The sequence below is a fragment of the Lathyrus oleraceus genome, chromosome 4 (genome assembly GCF_024323335.1).
Source record: "Lathyrus oleraceus cultivar Zhongwan6 chromosome 4, CAAS_Psat_ZW6_1.0, whole genome shotgun sequence".
NCBI classification, from domain to species: Eukaryota; Viridiplantae; Streptophyta; class Magnoliopsida; order Fabales; family Fabaceae; genus Lathyrus; species Lathyrus oleraceus.
In genome coordinates, this window is record NC_066582.1 from 250609739 (window position 1) to 250635255 (window position 25517).

General features: G+C 35.9%; 1 protein-coding gene and 1 non-coding gene across 3 annotated transcripts; one reads left to right on the forward strand and one right to left on the reverse strand.

Moving 5' to 3' along the window:
- The first annotated feature begins 3615 nt into the window (after positions 1-3615).
- LOC127077685 (small nucleolar RNA R71) lies at positions 3616-3722 on the forward strand. Its single transcript, XR_007787469.1, has one exon. It is a non-coding gene; the product is annotated as a small nucleolar RNA R71 (small nucleolar RNA).
- A 2138-nt stretch (positions 3723-5860) lies between these two features.
- On the reverse strand, positions 5861-11909 carry LOC127074907 (inorganic pyrophosphatase TTM2). 2 transcript variants are annotated; one of them, XM_051016319.1, is made up of 12 exons: positions 11669-11909; positions 10335-10689; positions 9603-9717; positions 9286-9481; positions 9087-9200; positions 8717-8890; positions 8414-8608; positions 7525-7638; positions 7329-7453; positions 6748-6874; positions 6373-6645; positions 5861-6270 (listed from the first exon to the last, which is right to left on the reverse strand). In XM_051016319.1, the coding sequence occupies exons 2-12, from the start codon at positions 10669-10671 to the stop codon at positions 6055-6057; spliced, it is 1986 nt and encodes a 661-aa protein (XP_050872276.1). In that variant the 5' UTR covers positions 10672-10689; positions 11669-11909; the 3' UTR covers positions 5861-6054. The 2 variants fall into 2 exon arrangements, with proteins under 2 accessions (XP_050872276.1, XP_050872277.1); XM_051016320.1 differs by having other exon boundaries at positions 10335-10692.
- Positions 11910-25517: the final 13608 nt, after the last annotated feature.

A 25517-nucleotide genomic window follows, 5' to 3' on the forward strand; every position in this document is an offset into this window, starting at 1 on the left:
GAGTGAGCATTTGCATTGCAATCACCGATTGGTCATGCCCAAGCTGCTTTGATTGGAAAAGGTTGAGGAAATGTAACAGGAGGGCCTTTTCATGCTCGAAGAATAGCCTTCTGCAACCTCAATGATGTAAGACTTCTTCAGGAATGTATAGTCGATGCGACTATGAAATAAGAACATGGTAAGTATGCCAAAGAGAACATTTACTTTGTTTTTTCATGTCTTAAGTAATTCAAGAAGCACTTCACAAGCCATTTACTTTCTTTGATTTGCACTAGATTCAGTTCCTATTCATTTTCCAGTCGGGATATTCTAGCAGGTCTGTGGAGAAATATATTTGATATTCCTACCGCGGCAACAATAAAGGGACCCGTTGCTAACGTTATCAAAGCAATCTGCCAACAGTTGGTAAGGCCAATTACAAGACCACTGAATAATGTAGCCATATTATGAATATAATTTCCAACCTTTTTGCTAAGAGCAGACTGGATAAGCAGCATATCACTCGATACTTGACTCACAATGTCTCCATTATTCCCGTAAGTATCGAAAAAACTCATATCCTGATTTAATAATACTTGAACATAGTTGGATTTGATGACAGTTGTTTGTTGTTCTCCAGTCAAAATCCAACATGAAACCTCAATCCAACCAGCAGCAAAAACTTTTGCTGCACTGTGAACAATGGTCAAAGCAAGCTCAGTGAACCTCTCAAACCTCTCCTGCGATCCAGCCGGCTAATCATTCATCCTCAGCACATGAATAATCTTAGCAAAGTAATGCAAATAAACAATAAGCGTTATTCCATGAGTATCTGTTTTGGTGAAGTGTTTTGCAGGTTGTTGTTGTTTCACTAATCCTGTGTTGATGCAACTTAGTTTCTTTTGTTTCATGACATATTCTTGCTTGGAATTCTTTATTGCTTGGTTTGATGTTTGTTCTTGCACTGCATTTTCAGCTTGGTTTAAATAGCATGTGTGTATGGAAAGCCTGACATATTATGGCCTCATTCATGCTTTGTTAGGCTTCTTGGTCATGAGCACATGAAAGATGATGTTGGAACAAAGGGGCTTGCAACATGACATTGAAGTCGGAAGCAACTTGTCTTATGAAATTGGATTGGAATTGGGATTAGATGTGAATTATGGTTATATCTTGGTTGTGATTTTTTTTTTTGATGAAATTTGGAAATTGGTTGTAATGTAGAAGTTAGTTGTAGGTTGAAGGTTAGGAAATTTGGGAAAAATGAGATTGAATGGACAAAGAGCTCCATGACTTTGAATGGTTTATGTAATATGTGTGAAATTGTTTGTAACTTTGGAATTGAGCAGTGGTTTTGAACATGTGAGTTGAAATGGTTTATGTAATAGGATCCCACATGAAATCGTGATTTGGGATTATGTAATGAATGTTCATTGAATTGTATTGGATGGAGTTGGATATATTGAATGAAAGTTTGAAAGTTTGAATGAATGGTAAGGTTATGGTTATAGTTTGAACTTGATTGAAGTGATTGTAAAGAATAAGAATGGTGAGACCCTGGTTTATGAAATGGGTGTTTTGGTTATAAAATGGATTTGGATTTTTTAGAAATAATCCAAGACTAATCTAAATGTCAATTAAAAATCAAAAAAACAATAAAAACCAATTAAAATCAAATTAATCTATAATTTGTTAAAACTACTTTGATATCAAATTCTAACATTTTATTTGGAAATTAAAAATCAATTAGAATTTGAATCATTAGTAAAAACACAATTAAGATTAAATTGAAATTTGGAATTTAGGCTTAATTTGAAATTAAAACCAAATTGAAAATAAAAAGTCACACAATTAGAACCCATTTTATAAATTAAAAAAATACCATGATCAAAAAGCCTAGATAATGACCAATGTTTATCAGAAAATATGGATTTGGGAATGGATGGTTGCCTTTGGTCATGAATGTATGCAAATGAACTTTTGGCCAAGTGCCAAATGAAAAATAAAAAAAATGGAAAGATTCAGGACCAAAATCGGGGTATGACAACGTCTATTATGGCTCCGGTGGTAGCTAAGAATGGTCTTCCTAATATAATAGGTGTACTCGCATCTTCTTTGATGTCCATGATTATGAAGTCTGTAGGAATGTAGAATTTACCTACACGTACTGGGACATTCTCTAGTATACCGACAGGATATTTGATTGAGCGGTCAGCTAGTTAAACAGACATCTTGGTTGGTCTTAGTTCTCCCATGTTGAGCCTTTTACAGATGGTTAAGGGCTCAAACAGACATTCTCTATGAAGCCTTTTACTAATGTTGGCTCCTAGGTCGCATAGAGTTTTGTCTATGACGAATTTTCCAATGACACGGGGTATGGAGAAAATACCTGGGTCTTTTAGTTTTGGAGGCATGTTATTTTGGATTATTGCGCTACACTCAGCAGTGAGTGTAACTGTTTCATTATCCTCAATCTTTTTCTTATTGGATAGGATCTCCTTAAGAAATTTGGCCTATTAGGGCATTTGTGGGATGGCTTCTGTAAAGGGAATTGTAATATTTAGTTGCTTCAGAAGTTCAACAAATTTCCTAAATTGCCCTGCAGTTTTAGAACTTGTGAGTCTTTGAGGATACGGAATGGGTGGTTTATAAGGTGGTGGAGACACATAAGGTTTTTCTTTCTCTTCGGCCTCTCGGGTATTATCTTCCTTCTCCTTCGGTTCACTTACCTTCTCAGTTGTTGTTTTGTCTGGTTTTTGGTACATGGCAGGATGTTGGAGTCTTGGATCTACGGGTCCGTCTAGTTCTTTTCCACTCCTCAATATAATGGCATTTGCATATCCTTTTGGATTAGGTCGCGGTTGTCCAAGAAATGTGCCAGCGGGAGCGGCAGTAGATGCTTGTTGTTTAGCCACTTGTGAAATTTGTGTTTCAAGCATTTTGTTGTGGGTGGCTAAGGCGCCCACTTTGCTCGCTAATTGTTTAAGTTGCTCACTAGTATGTATGTTTTGGTTCAAGAACTCTTTGTTTGTATGAGCTTGGGTAGCTATGAAGCTTTCCATCATTAGTTCAAGGTTGGACTTCCTAGGCATGTTATGAGCATTATTAACTGGCTTTTGATATCCATGTGGAACAACGGCTGCTCGGCCAGGTGCATACAGGGCGTTGTTATTCTTATACAAAAAGTTATGATGATTTTTCCAACTTGGGTTATAGGTATTCGAATAAGGATTTCCTTGTGCGTAATTCACTTGATCAGTTGGGACTCCTGCTAATATCTGACATTCTGGTGCAGTGTGTCCAGGAGTTCCGCATAACTCACAGTTTGGAGTCACGGCAGCCACGGTGGCTGCGGGTGATATGGTCAAGTTGTCTAACTTTTGAACAAGTGCATCTACCTTTGCATGGACGTGGTCAAGGCTACTGATTTCGTACATTCCATTTTTTGTTTGGGACTTTTCTACTGGAGTTCTTTCACCTCCCCTTTGGCAATGATTCTGGGCCATGTTTTCAATGAGTTGATAGGCTTCGTTGTATGGCTTGTCCATAAGTGCACCGCCCGCGGCAGCGTCTACTGTCAGTCTTGTGTTATACAAAAGCCCATTGTAAAATGTGTGAATGATCACCCAGTCTTCGAGACCGTGATGTGGACATATCTTCATCATGTCTTTGTATCTCTCCCACGCGTCGTAGAGAGATTCTACATCCTTTTGTCGAAATCCATTGATTTGAGCTCTCAGCATAGCAGTTTTGCTTGGCGGAAAATATCGGGATAAGAAAACGTTCTTCAGTTCTTCCCATGTTGTAACTAAGTTGGATGGAAAGGATTGCAACCAAGCCCATGCTTTGTCTCTTAGAGAGAAAGGAAAGAGGCGTATTACTTTTTGAAAATAAATAAGTTCTAATTACTTTTAAAGTGCTCTCGTTGTTTTTAAAACCAATGCCTAGTTTTTACTATCCAGTTCGACCTTCACGCTCTCGCGATTGTCGGTTCTCACCTTAGTTAATTTCCCACTCTCGTGGCAAAATCGTATTAAATAGCTTCTCACTCTTGTGACAAAGTTAATTAAATTTAAATTAAAAACCACAGCAAAAAAGATTGTTTGAGGAAAGAAGTTTTACACCGATTATTATTAAATCCCATCTAATTAAATTGTTACATACTGATACCGGTAGTTTAGCCGGACATGTTAAACAATGCAAACACAGACGAACATAAACAGATCAACAATAAAGCAAACATGATTATAATAATAATAAAGCAATAACAATTATAATTGAATGAAAACCTGGAAATTGGATTAATAGAATATGCTGAATCTTGAAGTACTTGAGCAGTCCTCCACAGGTCAGTAGGATTCTGCTTCTTCGAAGTAATTGCTTAGACTAAATTAAATAAATTGTAGTAGGTCCCCAGGACCGGTGGATCACTTATGTTGACAGTTTCAAAGCACTGATTTTGGCCGCATGACGTTCGTGATGGGCCTGTGACGGTCGTGACAGGCTGGGCGTGACGGTCGTGACAGGCTTTGTGACGGCCGTCACATGCACATAATTCGTATTCTCTGCTTTTCTGCTGTTTTCTCTTCTGTTTCTTCTTCTTTTCCTTCCTTTTCTATACTTTGCTCATTTAAGCACGGGGATTGAAATACCTGCAAAAATAACTCGAACACTTGCGGAATAATCGGAATATAAAAGAAAGTAGTACGATTTTTTAGTGTAAATCAAGGCAAATATACGATGTATTTTCACGTTATCAAAGGGGGTTTGTGGGATTTATCTTTTAAAAGCTCTGATCCATAGTGGACATTCTCAAGATCAATTCTTTGAGACAAGATTAAATCTTATAGACTCAACTTGCATAATTCTTCGGTGTTATCTCTCTTCTTTTATCTCTTTACTTTTAGGTTATTTACTTTGAATTTTTGTTGCATTTTCAACTGTTTTCATAATATGATTTAAACTTTGGATTATCAAATGATTTTTTTAAATCAACAATTTCCAAACCTCCACAATTCACCCTCCTTCTTGTGTATGGAGACATATGTCCAACACCCCAACTCTGTCAGACTCTTAGACTTACAAACATCAGACCAATAGACCCAAGAAATCTTAACATCACCTTTCACCCCAAGGAAGCTTATTTGGATCCTCACAATTCACTTTCAGACCTTCAAAGACATCTTCGTAAAACGAGAGATAAAATACAAGTTTGGATCCTCACAATTCACTTTCAGACCTTCAAAAGCATCTTCGTAACACGAGAGATAAAATACAAGTAAAGAATTAAAAACTGAATTCTACAAAATTATTTTTTCTCCTAAATTCACATATTTATGACGTTGGATAACCAACCTCTTAGAAATCAAGAAGACCCAACTCTAAAATTAAAGATAAAATAAAAGTGTCGTCCACATACTAAATGTGAGAAACTACCCGATCTGAAGACTCAACTCTAAAATTAGAGAAAATATTCAACTCTAATCTCCGGAGAACATCCCACTGCTTCCAGCACGAGAAGAAGGCGTCGGACCCCATGAACTAAAACAGACAAATTATCCAAATATACACACAGGCATGCATCCAAGCGCACCACTTTGAATCAAACCAAGTATAGAGAGCATATAGTAAAAAAACTCCACCTAGAAATCCACCTTAAAAATGAAACAATCTTTCTTAAACCTCTTAGCAAAATAAGAGCCTCCCTGTTAAAAGCTGATTGAGGGATACAAAAGTTTAACAATAAACACAGATATATATTTAACTATGCACTCATAAATAACACAATTATGGACAAAGAAGTTAACTTTATCAATGTGATTTAGTAATATTAGTTTTACTTATTCACCTAATATTGTAGTTTAAATTGGAGATTTCAGAATTCTATGACCAAACTCATAAATTAATTACGAAATTCTGACAAACATTAACAAGTTGAAATTTGAGTGAGTCAATCTTGGAATTCTTGATGATTCAGGTTTTGCTAAAAAAAATCATTCTATAATCTGAAATGTCACGAAATAGAAGAAAAATAGACTAGCCTATATAGCATTGATTTATTTACAAGAATCAACTTCAGGTTAACAAACCCTTCATTACAAAGATGCTCAAACAACCAATAGCCACTGCTGCTATTATATGACGTCCACCGGAATCTGAAGAAGAAGAAGAAGCACTTTTCCGGTTGGTTCTTGTTTGATGAGGCTTCTCTTCCAAATTCGCACAGAAAATACTATTCAAATTGTCCAACTGATTCATTATCTGGCGTTGAACCTGTGCAATACCTGATATCTGATGATCACAAAAACCAGTGAAGAACTAATGCAACATCAATATCACATATCTTAGTAATTGAGAGAATGTTGACACATCAGAATATGAAAAGATGCATACCTCATCTCTTAAAGGTGTATCCTTAGCTAATTGTGGTGGGAATAAGGAATTTGGCATTATAGATCCAGTTAGGGAACCATTACTCAAACAAGTGACGAAGTAAGAGGTGGGAGCAGAGCCATCATACGACTCAGATTGCAGGACCATATTTTGTTGGTTTGGACAATTTTCGTTTGTGGTTAACTTTGAGTTCAGCTCTTCGATACGATTTGAAAATTTGCCCATTCTATCATGCAGGGAAGCAATTTGTTCTGAAAGCTGAGTGATGGCACCCTGCAAAGTACCAAAATCATTGTTGAAAGAAATTCTATAGAGTGATCTTTAAATTAAGAAAATGATTTTACAATGAAAATTGCTAAAATTAAATGAACTTGCCTGATTTTCCAGTTTCATTTCGGAATCTGAACAATTTTTTTCATGAAGTCCTCGATCGTTCGGCACGAATCCAGTTACTTTGGCTTGATCTTCATCCTCTTGATTTGTAAATGACTGTGACATATCACTAATGAAGATGCATGCACATTGGCGTTATTATTCAAATGTGAAATATCACTGTTGAAAATATTTGTATTCGATAAAATTACTCTGGCCTATATTTAACTCACATCACAGATACTACTATATTTGCAAATTCTACAAAAGCCTCTTATTTTATCATTTAAAAAGTACAATGGATATCCAATTAGTTCATACATCAGAGCGATCAAATATTGGAAAGACGCAGAGATAAGTTGGTCAAATGATATAACTACAACAAACTCATTGGTCAAAATCAGCTAGAATTATCCACTCTAGAAAATGCTTGACCTGGTTTTCTAATGCAATACACGGTAAAAGAAATACCATTCAAGCTTAAAGGAAAATTTCAGTACACAATTATAAGACTTGCAATATTGTATAAGATTGAATGTTGTAGAGTCAAAAGAAAAGTATAAATACAGATGGAAAATATTCACCTTCTGATACGCTTATGTCTCATGGGAGCCCCATCACTAGAGGTTCTAAAATGTGCTGCTTTGGGGCTTGACACCAAATCCTCAGTAAGGTTAAGCTTTCTCCTTATTAAACCATCTGGCATGGCCTGTGTGTAACAGTTAGAAAATGAATTTTGACGAGGGACCATAGGTACTAGAAGACTAGAGTATTTCATACCATTACAAGCTTTTCAAGTTGAATCTGCTCAATATAAGTCCGGGGAATGTATGAACCTTCCAAACCCATTTGTTGTGCTATGTATGATACAGCTAATCGATCTGTTCCCTGTACCTGTTTATTATGCAATGTGTTATCAACTGTTGAGACAAGCCAAAGAGCCACAATTAAGGCGACTAGGGGTGGACCGCAATTAAGGCGGAAAGTCCAACACACACCCTCACACTTGGGCCTCAATGAGCCCAAAGCGTGGACGATGCGGGAAGCCCAACAATGGATCTAGGATAGGCTCTGATACCATCTCAGAATTTGGGTTGGGCCTAACTCATCCCTACAAAACCGGCTTGTAAGGTGAGGATTGCCCCCATTTATAAACACAACACGGGTCATATCTCTAAAAAATGTGGGACTAAATCCACCCCTTCAAAGCTAACATAATGAAGGTGTTAGGGGCTGCAATGAGACAAGCCAAAGTGACGCAATTAAGGCAACTAGGGGCGGACCGCAATTAAGGCGGAAAGTCCAACATCAACCAAAAGAAAAGAGATACAAATCAAAGAATAAATAAAAGCACAAAATGTAAAACCTAAAAGATTATAAACATGGATTCAAATTGCAAATTGTAATAGGCTTGGTCTTCCTTAGTTTAGATTTACGCAATGATTGTTTCTTGTGTGCAATATATACTACAAAAGCCACGATTCCCTTAACTACAATCACATATGCGGCCACAACTATAATTTGAAACCATGATGCCAAACCATAAAAGATACATGCAATAAGCATCTTAATACCAAATCCAAAACACCAGAAAATTTTAAACAAATGAAAATCTCATTAAAGCAGTTGAGAGTAGTAAAATAGGATTATAGATGTACTCTAATATTACCTGAACATAATGTCGATTTAGTTGCTCAAGCCAATCTAGTTTAACACAAACCCCATCATCAGATAAGATATGGCTGCTTCTTTTAAGGATAGTTGCTATTGTGTATCCAAGGGCCATAAGTCCACCAAGAAGACGCACACTGACCGCAAAAGTAATTCTTGGTGATATGACGAATGGATCATCAGTCACCCATTCCTTCATGTATAAGCCATCAATTAGTTTACACAAGGAAGCAAGTCAATTCTAGGCTATTCGGATTTTAAATTTTACGGAAGAAAGGAACCAAAACTGGATGAGGCAAACCTCAAACATGAGACTGTATTTCCCATCTTTATTTCGCATCCGTAAATATGATTGACAGCTCTCTGGATCTTCACCGGGTGGTAGAAGATATATGTCATAAGTCTGCTCAGTTGTTTCCTCAAAATCTTGTGAGAGAACAGCTTTAATTTGATCCACCGATACATTCCTGGTTGACTAGAACAAATTATAACATTGATCACTAACTCTTTAAATAGCATCACAGATCACAGTATATTTGTGTACTTACACTAATACAAGTATAACTAAAGTAATATCAACGGTCACTCACAAGCATCAGAACTAACAGGAATTTCTATATTTGTGTACTTACACACTGACACAAGTATAATATTGTTATCTGAGAACTAACCTTTAATATGTAAGTAGGGCTTTGGAATCCAAAAAATGGATTAAACTTGTTGGTTATTTTTATATGTGCTGTTTGGAGATCTGGCTCAATATAAGCCTTGTACATTGGATATACCTGCAGAAGAAAAAATTGAGCAATTATGTAGTTAAGCACAAATCTATATTGTATAGCAATGAAGGGAATAAAACAAAGTGTGCACCGTCTCAGATATTTGATGAATGATTTCTTGAGGTTCTTGACCAGCACGTTGTATATCACGTATAACTCGTTTGATGAGGTCAAGATGAATGCCTCCTGTTACAGATACTCGAAGGTCCAGTAGAGGTCTTAACCTCTCACTCAAAGCATAAATGCCCTCTATAATCACAATACGAGAGCTTGGGACTTCGACCGTCCTGGAAATAAAATACACTGCAAGCTAAAATTGAATGCATAGCCTAGATTTCCTAATAAATTAAGGAATAGCAAAATACAGAAACAAAACACACAAGTATTCAGAGGTAGCTCAGGACTAACCTGTATCCTGTACGTGAACTGGATTTGAAATCATACACAGGAACTTCAACTGGCTTTCCTTCCTTTAAATCACATACATTTCGGAGCAATGTTTCGTAGTCTGTTAAACGTGGATCTGCTCAAATAGATATATTAGAGGCGACAACATTGATCAAGATATCATAGAAATAATCAAAGTATGAAAAGAAAGTCATACACAGACACAGCATTCTGTGGACCAAGCAATTTTATCTTTGCAACAACATACTAACGCCCTTCATGCATGAGCAACGTTTTTAATGCTCTCCATTTTGAAATTATTTATCTCAGTTTATATAGGGCTTATAAATTCATTTAAGTGTTTTCTTCACAATAAGTATTCAATGACTAACATGTGAAAATATCATTTTGGTAAAAAAAAACTAGCACTTCCATAAGAATACGAACTCCGTCATTATACTGTAGATTTGTTAAAGTATAAATAAGATGAAAATCAGCAAAAGGAGATTGGCACCGCACGAAATCATTAGCTCTAAAGACTTTGTTATCAGTTTTAGTGTTTTACATGCATGTCATTACATTACACTAATTCAAATCATCATAAATCTAATCAGCGGTGAGCACAAGCATGTACTTATGTTAGAAGAAAAGTATGTTATTTCGCAATTGATACTTTCATCAGGGAGAAGAAAATGAGAGAATGAGTTGTGGCATTTATGTATTCACACAAGAAAAGATGAAAAAACGACCTACCATCAAAGTTTCCATCGACAATTCGACTAGAATCATTGTAATTGTCCATTGAAATAACAGCAATGTCAGGCATGGAGTTGAATATCTTATCAGCTAACACAGTCTTTCCAGCCCCCGAAGGACCCCCCACCCCTATTAATATCATTCCATCATTTTTCTGGACCAACAGCTTGCATGCATGGAATACCATAAAAAACCCATTCTCAAATGATAGTTTGTCTTTGATTGGAGCAACCTCGTATCGTTCGCAGTTTTTCCTTTTAACCAAACGAACTTGATCTTTTAAGCGACCAAGATGTTTTTGTTGCAAATCATCTCTAAAGGTCTCGTCTGCCATTGAAGGAATGCTTATTTCCTGCTGAGCAAATACACACACACATAAAAACTTGTTTTAATGATAATAAAAAGTAAATCATGATATCATATATAAGTTTTTTCATTGTAATTTTTGCAAGCAGAAAAATCATGCCACAAGAAGTTTCAACTCTGGCTTTGTAAGCTCAAGGAACAAAGATCAAATCTCCTTAGAGATAGTGTATATACATAAAATGAAACAAAATAAGCAGCATTTTTATTCAGATAAAAACATCCCGATCATGGTTTTAAATTGCGGTTTGTAGGACCGTCTTTGAGGGTGTGCAAGGTGGCCTACAACATAGGGATCTCACACTTTTTCATGATTAATCTATGGCAAAAAGGACTCTATACACATATTTCATGATTAATTTACGGTTAAATAGGGTCCATTAATAGAAGTTCACGACTCAACTGAAACTAACTTCGACTTCTCACACAGGGCCTCTCAGAAATTTGAAACGGCTCTGGCGGTTTGCAATTGCGACTTAAAGGATTTGAAGGTCTCCGTAAAGTGTCTCAACCTATGAAGCACGGACACCGGAAACACGATACCGACACTAACACGTCGACACCGATAATAATTTGAGAAAAATGGATAATTTAAACATAATCACAAGTGTCACTGAAACCGACACTAACATACTTCTTCATAGGTTTCGGTGCTACAGAGTTCTCAACCACAATTATAACAGTATTGACTGCATTTTCAGACAAAGTGCAACTGCAATTTAAAACCAGTTTTCAATTAAAGTAAGAACGGTATTTTCCAGATAACATTGATCATTCAAACATTCAGAAGGCAGAAAACCCCTGAAAACCATGCCTAGATGAAGTCCAAGAAATCAATGGCCACATACCACAATAATAACAACATTATGGAAAGAAAATTTTAAAGCTTTAACCAAAACCTAGAAAGATTGTGAATGAAGAGTAAAAACAGATCCAAGAAAGCACATTGGTGATTATAGAGAACTCACCTCAATGGATGATGGAGGGATCAAGAAGAAGGGATCAACATAAGAGAAAGAAAACGAATTAATTAAGGTCTGAAAATATTGAATATTTAAGGGCAGAAAAGCGCTTCAATTCAACGTGATTTTTTCAGAAGTTAATTAAAATCCAATTTCGTAGGAAGATAATTTTGTGCATGATTTTAAGCCGTTATTACGCTATATGGAGGTTCTTTTTTTCTCGTGGGTATAGTTGGGTTTGCATGCATCTTAGCCTATATCAGTAACCTTAATGGACATTATTGTAGTATAAAAAATAACACAACCCAATTTCTTCAAAAGTTTTATTAAAAAACTTATTTTGTGAAGTCTGTATCTAAAAACGTTAAGATTTAATAAATATTAATAAAATTTAAATATAAAAAAGTTCAATTAAGTCAATTCGGTTGAGAGTCGTGCCAAGAAATTTGATTATATATATATATATATATATATATATATATATATATATATATATATATATATATATATATATATATATATATATATATATATATATATATATATATATATATATATATATATATATATATATATATATATATATATATATATATATATATATATATATATATATATATATATATATATATATATATATATATATATATATATATATATATATATATATATATAACATCCTATTTTTTTTGTATTAAATTTTCAACTATAATTTATACATTCGTTAGAAATCGCTATAATTGGCCTTCGGAAAACAACATATTTGCTTTGGTGAATAGAAGTTCGGCTTTTCATTATTGACCTACATCTTCACCGTGCTCACATTTATTGTCCCAAGTTCACTGGAGTATATTAAATCCTTGTTCCAGAAATGCTTCATCCCCCTTCATAAATACCCAATCCTAAAGTCTTTATTGGGAATGTGGTAAAAAACTTTGCATAGGCGGTAACCAATGTGTGCAATATTCCTCAAAGTCAACTTGGTTCAAGGGTTCTTCTCTGTTGATAGTGGTTAGCTTGCGCCTCAAGCTATATGAGATTTGGTAAATATGGCATTACTTCTTTGGAGAAAGGTTTTTTTCTAATTTTCCTTCTCCTGCTTGGAAGATGTTCATATCGTTCGTTATGTCAGTGCATGGAACTTGAATCATGGGTTTTTGAAGTTGTTCTCTTTGACACGGGTTTTGAAGTTGTTCTCCCAGAAGGCTCAATAAGGGAGGCCCAAAATTGAACGCTATTGAGCACCAGGCAATAGAAAGAAATACCTTTATACTTTTGAGCATAGACGATCCCAACCCCATACTCATCACACATCGCCTAGATCAATCAAATGACCTCATCATGATGCATCGCGTTTTGCGTGAAGCGATTGTAACTACCTTTGTTATATAAAGAGAGGAAGGCACCATTTTGCAGGTAATTCAAATTCATCTTTACTTTTCTCTATTTCTCACTCTCTCATTGATTTTGGCATTATAGTGCAAACCTTGTTGCCACACCCTCACGCCTCTATAATGGAAATTTTAGTGCACCGCATCAAAATTCCAATCATCAATCCATCTCACATTTCTAGTTCCCTCACAGAACAGTGACACCGTCTATGGGAATCGACTTGTGATTCCTATGAACTTAAACAAGAAACCTTCATTCTTCTTTAGAAGATACAGATCTCAAATCTTCGATCATCAAACTATTGATCTCCTCCCCTAAAAATCTGAAATTCAACAACTCTCACTGTGGTTGATTCCAAACCCACTAGATTTGCCAAGGTCGTTGCGCTGTCACTACAGCAGCGGAACCAAGCAAGAATACGGATCTTCCTTTTGCTCCTCCAATATCAAACGATCCAGTGTGATGACTTCACCATCATATTCAATTGAATCAAATGCAATTCCTCAAAGAGTCCTTTAAGAAATATCTCAACCTCTTCCAATTTTCTATCATAATCAAGTGCTTAACATGGCCGAACTACCTAATAAACCTTTACCTTAACCTTTGACGGTGACATCAGGGATGTTGCCTGGTCTCCAATTACTGCAGATAAACTTAGGTGTCCAAGGAGTGAATAACATGCACAATATGATGAAGTAACAAAATTCTCAACTCCCGACTGAGAGGATTATGAGATCAGAAGAAAACATACAGTTTGCTCCTTCCCGGGGAAGCACGGTGCGTGAGATGGCTTCACGAGGCCGGCATGTATTTGCTCCAAATCCAACTCCATCCGTGGCGCCTATGGCACACGAAAAAGTTCCATCTTCTCACCGGCCTCATGGGAGCAAGAGCCATCAAACTCCTCCCCTTGTTTGTTAGAGAGAAGAGAAATCCATGTTCTATCAAAAGCTTCTAATTTGACTTGTTCCTTGGTTCGTGATATAATAACGAGAAATACGTGAAGTAGCATCCCAGTGGCATAATAAAGAAGAAACTTGTTGTTCTATCATATTCTTAACATTAGGATATCGAGAACGTTGGAGAAACTGCTAAAACTATTTGACTACGACAAGATCGGGGATCTTGATCAGTATATCGAGAATGGTGATGATCGTCAGGAGTATTATCACACATAAGGACTTGTCAAGTGCAGACCATTCGCATTAACCACCAGAGTAGCTTCTAGGAAGTGGTAAAAGTCTCTCCCAAAGGGAGTATAAACTCATGGAGGAGCCTTTGCGATGTGTTCACCTACCAATTTATCGCTCAGAAGAAGCACTCGATCATGATGGAGGTATTTAATAGAATCACTCATGTTAAGAAGGAGAGGAGACCCTGTGTGAATATATTGACAAGTTCACCAAAGTAGTTGTGGCAATAGAAGGTGGGGAAGATGGATTTAAGTGTTGGATATTTAAGAAGGGCTTAAGAGCAGATTGCCAGCTTCGAGAGAAGTTTGGGCTAGAAGGGGTGGACAAGATGAATCAATTGTTGGACAATGCCCGAACTTACATGAAACGGGAGGAAGAGCTCTTAGTTATTATGGTACCTCTGGTAAAAGCCACAAGTATGATAAATTCTTCGAGAAAGAAGTTAATCGTCGGAGGGATCACAAGGAGCAGGGGTCTCGATCAAGAGGTTCTTTTTACACACCTTTGAACACTTCCAGGGAAAAGATTTGGCGTGAGTGCGCTAGTAATGAGTTCAAAGAGGCTGACATCAAGCTATCTTATCCACTTAAAGAGTAAAAAAGGACAGGAAAATCAAAATATTATCGTTTCCACAAAAGTCATGGCCACAACACCAATGATTGCATCTAGCTGAAGGATGCATTTGAAGAGTTGATAAATAACGTACACCTAACTGAGTACACCCGAGAAGGTGACAGGAAAAAGAAAAAGGAAGGGAAACCATAAGACAGAGAAGACTCACCAAAGAGGAATTGGTCTCCTCAGAAAGATGAGGCATCACCGAAAAAAGGTCAATGGTCGGAGGAGAAAAAGTCAGTCGAGGGGGAAGCGTATGTACATTGCTTCTATAAAGGTCAGTGTTGTGTGGCCTAACAACCCTTCAAAGGGAATTCTCAAAAGGTGGATAGCCGAGATGATGACCATCAATAAAAAGAAAGAGGAAACCTCGACCAAGAAATAAGAGAGGTCCATCATCGAGTTCGTAGACAGCGAAAAAGTATGGGGCATCCAAATGATATTTTCCCTCTGGTTATAATTGTTGGACATGAGACTTCATACACAAGGATGGGGGTGAATTGTGTGGTTCAGAAAAAAGTGATTTTGAAAAACTTTGGGAAGTAAAATCAGAGTTTCAAAACATTTTAAGCAATTAACAGTGGAAAAAATAATTTGCAAAAAATAAATAGGAGAAAAATAAAGAGTTAAAGGAAATAGATGAACACCACGATGTATAGAGGTTAGGTCAAACAAGAAAATAACATACTCATCTCCCCAAGAATTGATCTTGAGAGTGTCCAATAAATGCTGAGACCTTTTAGTGGGAAAGAATCATAGTGGATGGTTGACCTCTAACCAAATAATACAAGACTTCAGAATATAGCAGTTTGAGTCTTCTCTTCCAAACAGTAGATTAAAGTTGCTAGTCTTCTTTCTACACGGTATATTGAAGCGGTTAGTTTTCTCTCCATAAATAAGAATCTTGGAGCGGTTAGTTTTCAAGCTTCTTAAACCTTGTAAGCTTTTATCTTGTGTTGAGCTCACGAATCTTAAACCTTGATTTTACACGGGTTAACCAATAACCTTTGAGATTTTAATATCGGGATAATCTCGGACATTTTCCAAACTTTTACCACGGACTAAGCTTTAACCTAATCTTGGTTTATACCGAACTGACCAAGAACCTATGAGATTTTAATATAAGCTAATCTCAAACCTAAACTAGGGTTTTATCACACAATCCCTAAACCAAAGCTTTTAACAGATTTGACTTCTAACCCAAACAAATGTCCCTAAATGGATAATATTCAACCAAGGTATAAAATAACCCCTTTGTAAATTTTACAATTCTACCCTTCTAGAATTAGAGCTTATACTTAAAAGAACTTTTCTCACAAAGGTACTATAGCTAAAATATTAATGAGAGAAAGTGAAAAAAAATAGAGAGAGAGAGAGAGAGAGAGAGAGAGAGAGAGAGAGAGAGAGAGGTCAAAACACGTTTCTGGATGAAATGAAATTAGGGAAGGGACCTATATTCATAGTCTAGAGGTTGACTCAAAAAGGAATTTCTAATAAATGCATTTTATGATAATCTAATCGATTAGCACATGTTTACAATTGATCAGTGTATTTTAATACACTTCATTTTACTTTTTTCTAAGAAAATTATATGACTTCTTGCGTTATTATCATTGATTTTACTATATTTTTTAAGTTAAGTTTGAATTCTCTTTGATTTTATTTTGTTGCTTATTTTTGGAATAAACTATAGTTTGATACCTTCTCACTGTGTGGATCATAACTTGAGTTACGAGATATCGTTAGACGCGTTCTAATATGCATTGGAAAGCTAAGAGAAAGAGCTATCAAGTTTTATGTTGATATCAGAAGTCAACTCGAAGTGAAATGGATTCCAATAATGAGTTTTAGTTTTAGACTTAACAAAAATAAATTATTTTGTTTTGGGTCAGTATATGTTTTCCAGGTCGGTGTTCTTAAAGCTTAATTTTCTTTATTATTTAAGATAAACTCAGCATTAGGAAAAGTTAGATAATTTTTAGGAATTAGAGAGAGCGTTAAGATAACATGGTCAGCTAAACTCAAAGGTTAATCTACTGTTTCGTAATTTCATCAAGACTTTGAGGTTATTATATTATCATTTTTTATTCAATTTCTTTCAATCTTGTTTTGTGTATTCTTGTTTGCTTATTTCAAGTTGCATATAATAGTGTTTATTCAATTTGATTGATGCATGTTCCTTAACTTTGCTTATTAACTTAGCTTTTTCGTTAACTTCGCCCGATCTTCAATCGTCATGCTTAACACGGCAAATAGGAATATAACTCACATATTATTTATCACGCTTGTTACTCGATACTATAATCAAATATGATTATAGGAATTGAATTTACTTAGGGAATTGGTGATATGATAACTGATTATAAGTCTGAAATTATCGAACAAGTATATTAATTCGTTAATCACAATTGTAACTATTTTTTTCAATTGTTCGAAAATCTAAAGCTCTCCTTTTTCGTTTTGTTCCTTTGGTTAAATTAACTTAGAGTCCTTGTGATACGACTTGAGTGTCGCTTCTATATTCTACATTTTATTTGCTAGTTTTTTACCCGTGTGAGACAGCAGGTCAAATTGGATTTGTTGTCGGGGACTCTCTGTTGATATTTGTCAATTTTAGAATCCTAGTTTAGAGTATTGTTAGCAATTTTTTTTGTTTTTTTTGTTTTGATTTTAAGGGTTGCTGGTAGTGGTATGTACCTGAGTCTATCAGATGACTCTGTAAACTACTCTTTCAAATTGCTACGATTTTTTTTCTAAAAAATCAGAAAAAAAATCAACAAACGTTATTCATTTTGAAGAAACTTCTAAGGGATTTTGACCCTCAAAATCACAAATTCCTTGTTTTTCTGTTTTATTTGAATTTTTTCTATTTTCATATTTTCAAAAAAATATTAAAAAATTTGTAGGTTCGTTATTTTATTTTACTTAATTTTTAGTCACACTTTCATAATTTTTAGATATTATTTTAATCTTTTTTTCATTAGATTTTATTAATCATATTTGATAGTGAATTTATTTGACTCTGTATTGATTATGTGTTGCTTTGATTTTGATTTTGATTTTGATTTTGTTTTTGTTAGTCATATTTGATATTAATTTATTTGACTCTATGTTAATTTGATTTTAATTTTGAATTTGATAAGCATATCATGATTGATCAAAATAGAACCTTAAGAGAACTTGTTGCACCTTATTCTCATTTTGAAATATAAAAAAATTAATAATAAAATAATGTATACCTTTTCGTTGGTTTTTGGGATTGTGTTGTGTAAGTAGTTTCTCCCTTCTTTTGACTAAAGATTTGTGGTGTGCAGAATAAAGCAATTCAAAAAAAATAGAATAAGATGCCCAACTCCATAAAACACAAGTTCGATCTTTCAATTTTTGAATATTATTAATATTAATTACCATTCACGCTTTGTTTGTGTTGTGACTCGACACAAATTGATAAATTTCTTAATTAATCATCATTAGTGATGAATACTAATTGTAGCGTCAAATGAATGTTAAGAAAATATAGGTCAACACTCATGTTGTTGAATGAGTGACTTTCTTTGCGTTTTCAATATGATAAAATTGACTAAATTCTAAATTTTACATTATTTGTGGTAGATCATGATATTTGGTGAGAACTTGAGTCTTATAATGGATGACATACAAAATTCTATTTATTTTTCTTTCTTGTATAATTTCACTCATGGTTGTTAGTTACTCTAGAATTTGACTTGACTCTTGTTGAAACTTTTTTTTTTACTTATGTGCACTGATATGATAAAAGCAATTTGTTTTTGTTTTATTTTTAGTCATTTAGCCAAAAAAACCAACACTAAAATTATCATTCTTTGTTTGAAAATCCTTTGAGCCTATTTATCTGATTTTTATTTTATAATTCATTACAAGTCTAAAAGTGAAAAACAATGTTATGATCTTATTTAAGGGGATGAAGGAGTCTTGTTTGGAGTTGTGTGTGGCTGAATTAGTATATTTGTGATATTTCAACAATTGACAAAAAAACAGAAGAAAAAAAACAAAAGAAGGAAGAAAATTCATATTACTATTCCTTTTGGAAAAAAAGAAAAAAAGAAAATAAAAAGAGAAAATAAAAGAGAAAATAGGTGCAAACAAGTTGTTTGACAGTGAATAAAGTGATGATTATTTCAACTCCCGCAATTCATTTCAATTCTCTTTTATCCCTTTAAATTTTAACTTCGTACCCCTTTAAATTTTAACTTCCTATGAAGATCTTTCCACTTCTGATGTATTCTTTGATAAGTTGTCTTCTTATTTGCTTTGATTGTCACAAAAAGTTACTCACTAACGCCATATTGCTTGAAACTTAAAATGAAAATTTTGTTTACCCCTATGTGATCCTGAAAGTCTTTGAAATTGCATGTTCTATTTTTATTCTTATTTCTCATTTTTAGTTGGTTTTGAATTTTGAAGTTAGAGTTTTACTCGGAGTACAAAAGTTCAAGTGTGGGGGGATTCGATCAGTGTATTTTAATACACCATATTTTACTTTGTTCTAAGACAGTTCTATGACTTCTCGCGTTATTTTCATTGCTTTTAATATGTTTTTTTATTTAAGTTTGAATTCTCTTTGATTTTTTTTTGTTGCTTACTTTCTTTTAGGTTTGAATTATTTTTTATTTTATTTTTGTTGCTTATTTTCAAAATAAACAATAGTTTGAAACCTTCTCATTGTGCAGATCATAACTTGAGCTACGGGATGTCATTAGACGCATTCTAATATGCACCGGAAAACTAAAAGAAAGAGATACAGGTTTTATATTGATATCAGAAGCCAGTTCAGAGTGCAGAGAATTCAAGTTATCCGTTTTATTTTCATACTTAATAAAAATAAATTAGTTAGTTTTGAGCCAACTAATGTTTTTCGGGCCAGTGCTCTTAAAACCCAATTTTCTTTATTATTTAAGATAAACTTAGGTTATAATAGAATATTTTTTTATAATTAGTCATAATTAGTTTCCTATAATTATGTTACACATTGATGTATATATATTCTATTCAGATCAATGTGAAGGACACGATTTCCATTATCTTACATGGTATCAATCCTAACTGATCTCTCTCTCTAAAACAAATAAAAAAGCAAACGCGGAAATGCGTTTCTTCTTCTCCCTCATTACAGTCTGTCGTTACATGCTTCTTCTCCCTCCTTGAAGTTTGTCGCCGCAACAGGACTACTGTCCTTTGTACCGCCGCCGCCAAGCACGAGAACCACCTTATTCTCTTGCCTTCCACCTTTGTTCACGCCGCCGCCATCGCACACCACCATGCACAAGGACCCATGCGATTCCGATCCCTGTTCTACGATCGACACCTTCGTATCACACCACAACCGCACATTCTCTCCTCCGTAAATCAGCCGCTATTGTTTGCATGTTTGCGTGTTTGAGTGTTTGCGTTTTGTATGTGTTTTCACAAGTGGTTTTATTCTGTACGTGTTTTCACCTATCTCTATTGTTTGTGTGTTTTCACTATTCCACCTGCATCCATGTCTGATTCAGACCATTCAGAATACAGTGATGTTGATACCCACAAAACCACTGATACTAGTGATTCCGACCAGCCCAAGAACATCACGTTTCGAGGTTCCAAATCAGAGTTTCATCCCGTTCTTGCCGTCTCCAATATTAGGAACCACATTCCTATTATTCTTGAGAGGGAAAAAGATCAATATGGTACTTGGGTCGAGCTTTTCCATATCCATGCTCGCTCACATCGAGTTCTGCATCACATCGTTCCATCTATCGGAAAAGAGCCACCAGTCGTTACCGACGCCAACCATGAACAATGGTCCACTCTTGATGTCACCGTTCTTCAGTGGATTTATTCCACTATTTCTACCTATTTGTTGACCACTATTCTGGAATCCAACTCCACTGCAATGGAAATCATGGAATCGTTTGGAAGATATTTCCCAGTGTCTCTGCTTACTGTCAACGTCTTAAAATGCTTTCTGATCAGTTGAGAAATGTCGGATCCCCTGTCAACAATCATCGTTTGGTCCTTCAGCTGATCTCTGGTCTTCCAGAAGCTTACCGCAGTGTTTCTACTTTGATTCTCCAGAGCAACCCTCTTCTGGAATTCTATCAGGCTCGTTCCATGCTCCCTTTGGAAGAAGTCGGTATGGCTAAGATGGCAAACACAAGCTCTCATGCTGCTATGCACACCACTCAATCGAAACCTATTGAAGACACCTCTCAGCATGGCAACCGCCTCCCCGGAAATCGTTCTCGCTCTCATGGCAACCAGGGTCACGGAGGGGGACGTGATAACCTTAGTGCACCTCAGTCTGGAGCTCTCAGCGCTCCCTCACCTAGGTCCGCTCCTTCTTGGCAATAGCAACAGTAATACCCAACCTGGAAACCATGGGGTTGGACTCCACCACCATGGACTATGCCACCGTATCCGTATCCCACCTCTCAGTGGACACGCCATGTCGGTCCTTCTAAGCAGCCAGGCATTCTAGAACAGCGTCCTCAGGTGTATGCAACCTCTACCCCATCTCAGATACTGACAGACATTGAGACCACAATGCACACCATGTCACTCCACACTCCTGACAATCAGTGGTACATGGATACGGGCACAACATCGCACACATCTGCATCACAAGGTAATCTCTCGTCTTATTTTCCAGCAAGTAATTCGAATCAGAAAGTCATTGTTGGCAGTGGCCATGGAATTTCAATTCACGGCACCGGACACACACAAATAACCACATCTCACCAACCACTTCATCTTAACCATGTCGTGCATGCCCCGAAAATTATTAAAAATTTAATTTATGTGAGACGACTCACCACTAGCAACAATATTTTTGTTTCCTTTGACCCTTTTGGTTTTACTGTCTCTGATTTTCAAACGAGGATCACCCTTCTCAGATGTGACGGTCGTGGAGATCTTTATGCAATTACCACCCCTCCCAATTTTGTCGGTCTCACATTCAGTCTTTGGCATAGTCATCTTGGTCATCCTGACGTGTCTGTTTTGAATTCCCTTCGCAAAAATAAGTTCATATGTTATGAACCTTTTAATTCTTATGTCTATTGTGACTATTTTGTTTTAGACAAATAGGTCATATTTCCATTTTTTTATTCTCAAACTACGACTTTGATACCTTTTGACATTTTACATAGTGATTTATGGACGTCTCCAATTTTAAGTTCTGTTGGTCATAAGTATTATGTCATATTCTTAGATGATTTTACAAACTTCTTGCGGACTTTTCCTATTAGCAGAAAATCTTATGTGTTTGAAACGTTCAAGTCATTTACTCAACTCATTCAAACTCAATTTTTGCAAAAAGTCAAAACATTTCAATGTGACAACGGCGGTGAATATAATAATGAGCTTTTTCAAAAATATTGCACTGATCATGGTCTATTTTTTAGTTTCTCTTGTCCCCACACATCCTCACAAAATGGGAAAGAGGGACGCAAAATAAGAACCATTAATAATATGATACGCAGTATGCTAGCTCATTGTTCTATTCCCCCCTCGTTTTGGCATCATGCTCTCCACATGGCAACTTACCTGTTAAATAGTATTCCCTGTAAAACACTTCATAATCAGTCACCAGTATAACTCATGTATCATTGTGATCCCACCTACACACATCTCAGAGTCTTTGGTTGTCTATGTTATCCATTATTCCCGTCATCTACCATTCATAAGTTACAACCTCGCTCTACTCCGCGTGTCTTCTTGGGTTATCTGCCAAATCATAGAGGTTACAAGTGTTTTGATTTTTCTAATAGAAAATTAATAATTTTGAGGCATGTTATCTTTGATGAAACTCAATTTCCATTCACCAAGATACACTCCCCTTCACCTCACTCTTATCAATTCCTAGTTGATGACCTTCACCCCTACCTTATACATCAGTGGCAAAATCAAATTTCACCACATGTTGCACATAACCAACCAATACCCACAGTCCCAATTGACCAACCACTACCTTCAATAAACCAACAATCATCATATCTTACCTCTTCGATCAAAACACACATTATAATAAACTCTCCATCACCACCACCAATTCAACCGCATCCACCTCCACCTACACGAACCATCACCACCTGAAGCATGAAAGGCATTATCAAACCCCACACAATATTTAACTTATCAATCTCTCACTTTGACCACACCATCTCTCCCATACCTAAAAACCCCAAACTAGCATTATCAGACCCGAAGTGGAAATCCGCAATGCAATCTGAATTTGATGCTCTTATTCGAAATAAGACGTGGGATTTAGTTCCTCATCCTTGTGATACTAATCTTATTCGATGTATGTGGATTTTTAGGCATAAGAAAAATTTGGATGTCTCCTTTGAGCGTTATAAGGCTTGTCTTGTAGGTGATGGCAGGTCACAAGTTGCAGGTGTGGATTGTGATGAGACTTTTAGCCCCATGGTGAAACCCGCTACCATTCGAACAATGCTTACCATTGCTCTCTCCAAATCCTGGCCCATTCATCAACTGGATGTCCAAAATGCCTTTTTATATGGTGATCTTCATGAGACTGTTTACATGCATCAGCCATTGGGTTTCCGCGACCTCCGTCATCCAGATTATGTATGTCGGTCGAAGAAGTCATTGTATGGTCTCAAGCAAGCGCCTAGGGCATGGTACCAACGTTTTGCTGACTATGTCGCTAGCATTGGCTTTCTCCATGGCACATCAAACCACTCCCTCTTCATATATCGACAAGGTTTAGACATGGCCTACAATTTGTTATATGTAGACGACATCATCCTTATCACCTCTACTCAGGTCCTCCGCCAATCAATTATGCCACTCTTAGCATCTGAGTTTGCAATGAAGGATTTGGGCCCTCTGAGTTACTTTCTGGGTATTGCAGTATCTCGTCATCCTGATGGCATATTTCTCAGTCAAAGCACTTATGCTTCATATATCATTGAATGTGTTGGCATGGCGTCTTATAAACCATCAGCCACTCCTGTTGACACCAAGCAGAAACTCAGCACCTCCTCCGGCATTTCTTATGAGGATCCCTCCTTGTATCAGAGTCTTGTAGGGGCCCTACAGTATCTCACCTTCACTCGACCTGATATATCATATGTTGTTCAACAAGTTTGTCTTCACAAGCATGCCCCTCGCACAGAACACATGCTTGCTCTTGAGCGCATTTTGCGCTATGTTCAGGGAACCTTACATTTTGGAACACACTTATCCCTATCTCCCATTACAAAGTTTATCTCCTACACTGGCGTTGATTGAGGTGGATGTCCTGACACCAGACATTCTACATATGGTTACTGTGTTTTTCTAAGTGACGACCTTATTTCTTGGTCTTCCAAAAGGCAGCCAACTCTCTCTCGTTCCAGTGCTGAAGTCGGATATAGAGGGTTCCAATGTTGTCTCCGAATCGTGTTGGATTCACAATCTTCTCCTGGAAATCCATTTTCCTATTCCTCAGGCCACTTTAATGTATTATGATAATGTTAGTGTCATCTATCTATCTGGTAATCCTGTGTAGCATCAGCGCACTAAGCATATTGAGATGGACATTCATTTTGTTCGAGAAAAGGTAGCTCGTGGTCAGGCTCGCATCCTTCATGTTCCCTTAAGACATCAGATCGCAGACATCTTCACCAAAGGACTTCCTCGCATTCTCTTTGATGATTTTCGAACTAGTCTAAGCGTTCGTGAACCTCTCGCTTCGACTGCGGGGGTGTGATAGAATAGAATATTTTGTTATAACTAGTCATAATTAGTTTCCTATAATTATGTTACACGTTGATGTATATATATTCTATTCAGATCAATGAGAATGACACGATTTCCATTATCTTACACTTAGCATTAGGGGAAGTTATACAATTTTTAGGAATTAGAGAGAGCATTAGGATTAGATGGTTGGTTAAACTCCAAGGTTAATCTACTATTTTGAAATTTCATCAAGACTTTGAGGTTATTATATTATCAATTTTTATTCAATTTCTTTCAATCTTGTTTTATGTGTTCTAGTTTGCTTAATTTGAGTTACATATAATAGTGTTTATTACATTTGATCGATGCATGTTTCTTAATTTCACGTGTTAACTTAGCTTATTCGTTAACTTTTCCCGATCTTTAACCACCATGCTTAATGTGACATATAGGAATATACCTCACATAGTGTTGATAACATTTGTTAGTCGATACTATAATCAAATAAGAATTGAATCCTCTTAGAAAATTGGTGATATGATAATCGATGATAACTCTGAAGCTATCGAACAAGTAGATTAATCTGTTAATCACAATTGTAATTGTTTTATTTATTTTTAATTGTCCTAAAATCTAAAACTCCCTTTTTTTCGTTTCTTTCCTTTGGTTAAATTAACTTAGAGTCCTTGCGGTACGAATCAAGTATCGATTCTATATTCTACACTTTATTTACTCGATTTTTTACTTGTGTGAGACAACAAATCAAATAGGCGATGTTACTGTGGACTCTCTGTTGATATTTGCCAATTTTAGAATCCTAGTTTAGAGTATTGTTAGCAATTTTTTTGTTTTTTTTATTATTTTTGTTTTTTTGTTTTTGTTTGTTGATTTTCAGGGTTGTAAGTAGTGGTACGTATCTCAGCTTACCAAGTGACTATGTAAGTCAATGT

Excerpts from the sequence above, each read along its gene's own strand:
- LOC127074907 (XM_051016319.1), bottom strand. The coding sequence starts at position 10,671 with ATGGCAGACGAGACCTTTAGAGATGATTTGCAACAAAAACATCTTGGT. Across the intron at positions 9,201-9,285 it reads TTCATCAAATATCTGAGACG|GTATATCCAATGTACAAGGC; the intron begins GTGCACACTTTG and ends TTTCTTCTGCAG. Across the intron at positions 8,891-9,086 it reads GCCCTACTTACATATTAAAG|TCAACCAGGAATGTATCGGT; the intron begins GTTAGTTCTCAG and ends AATTTGTTCTAG.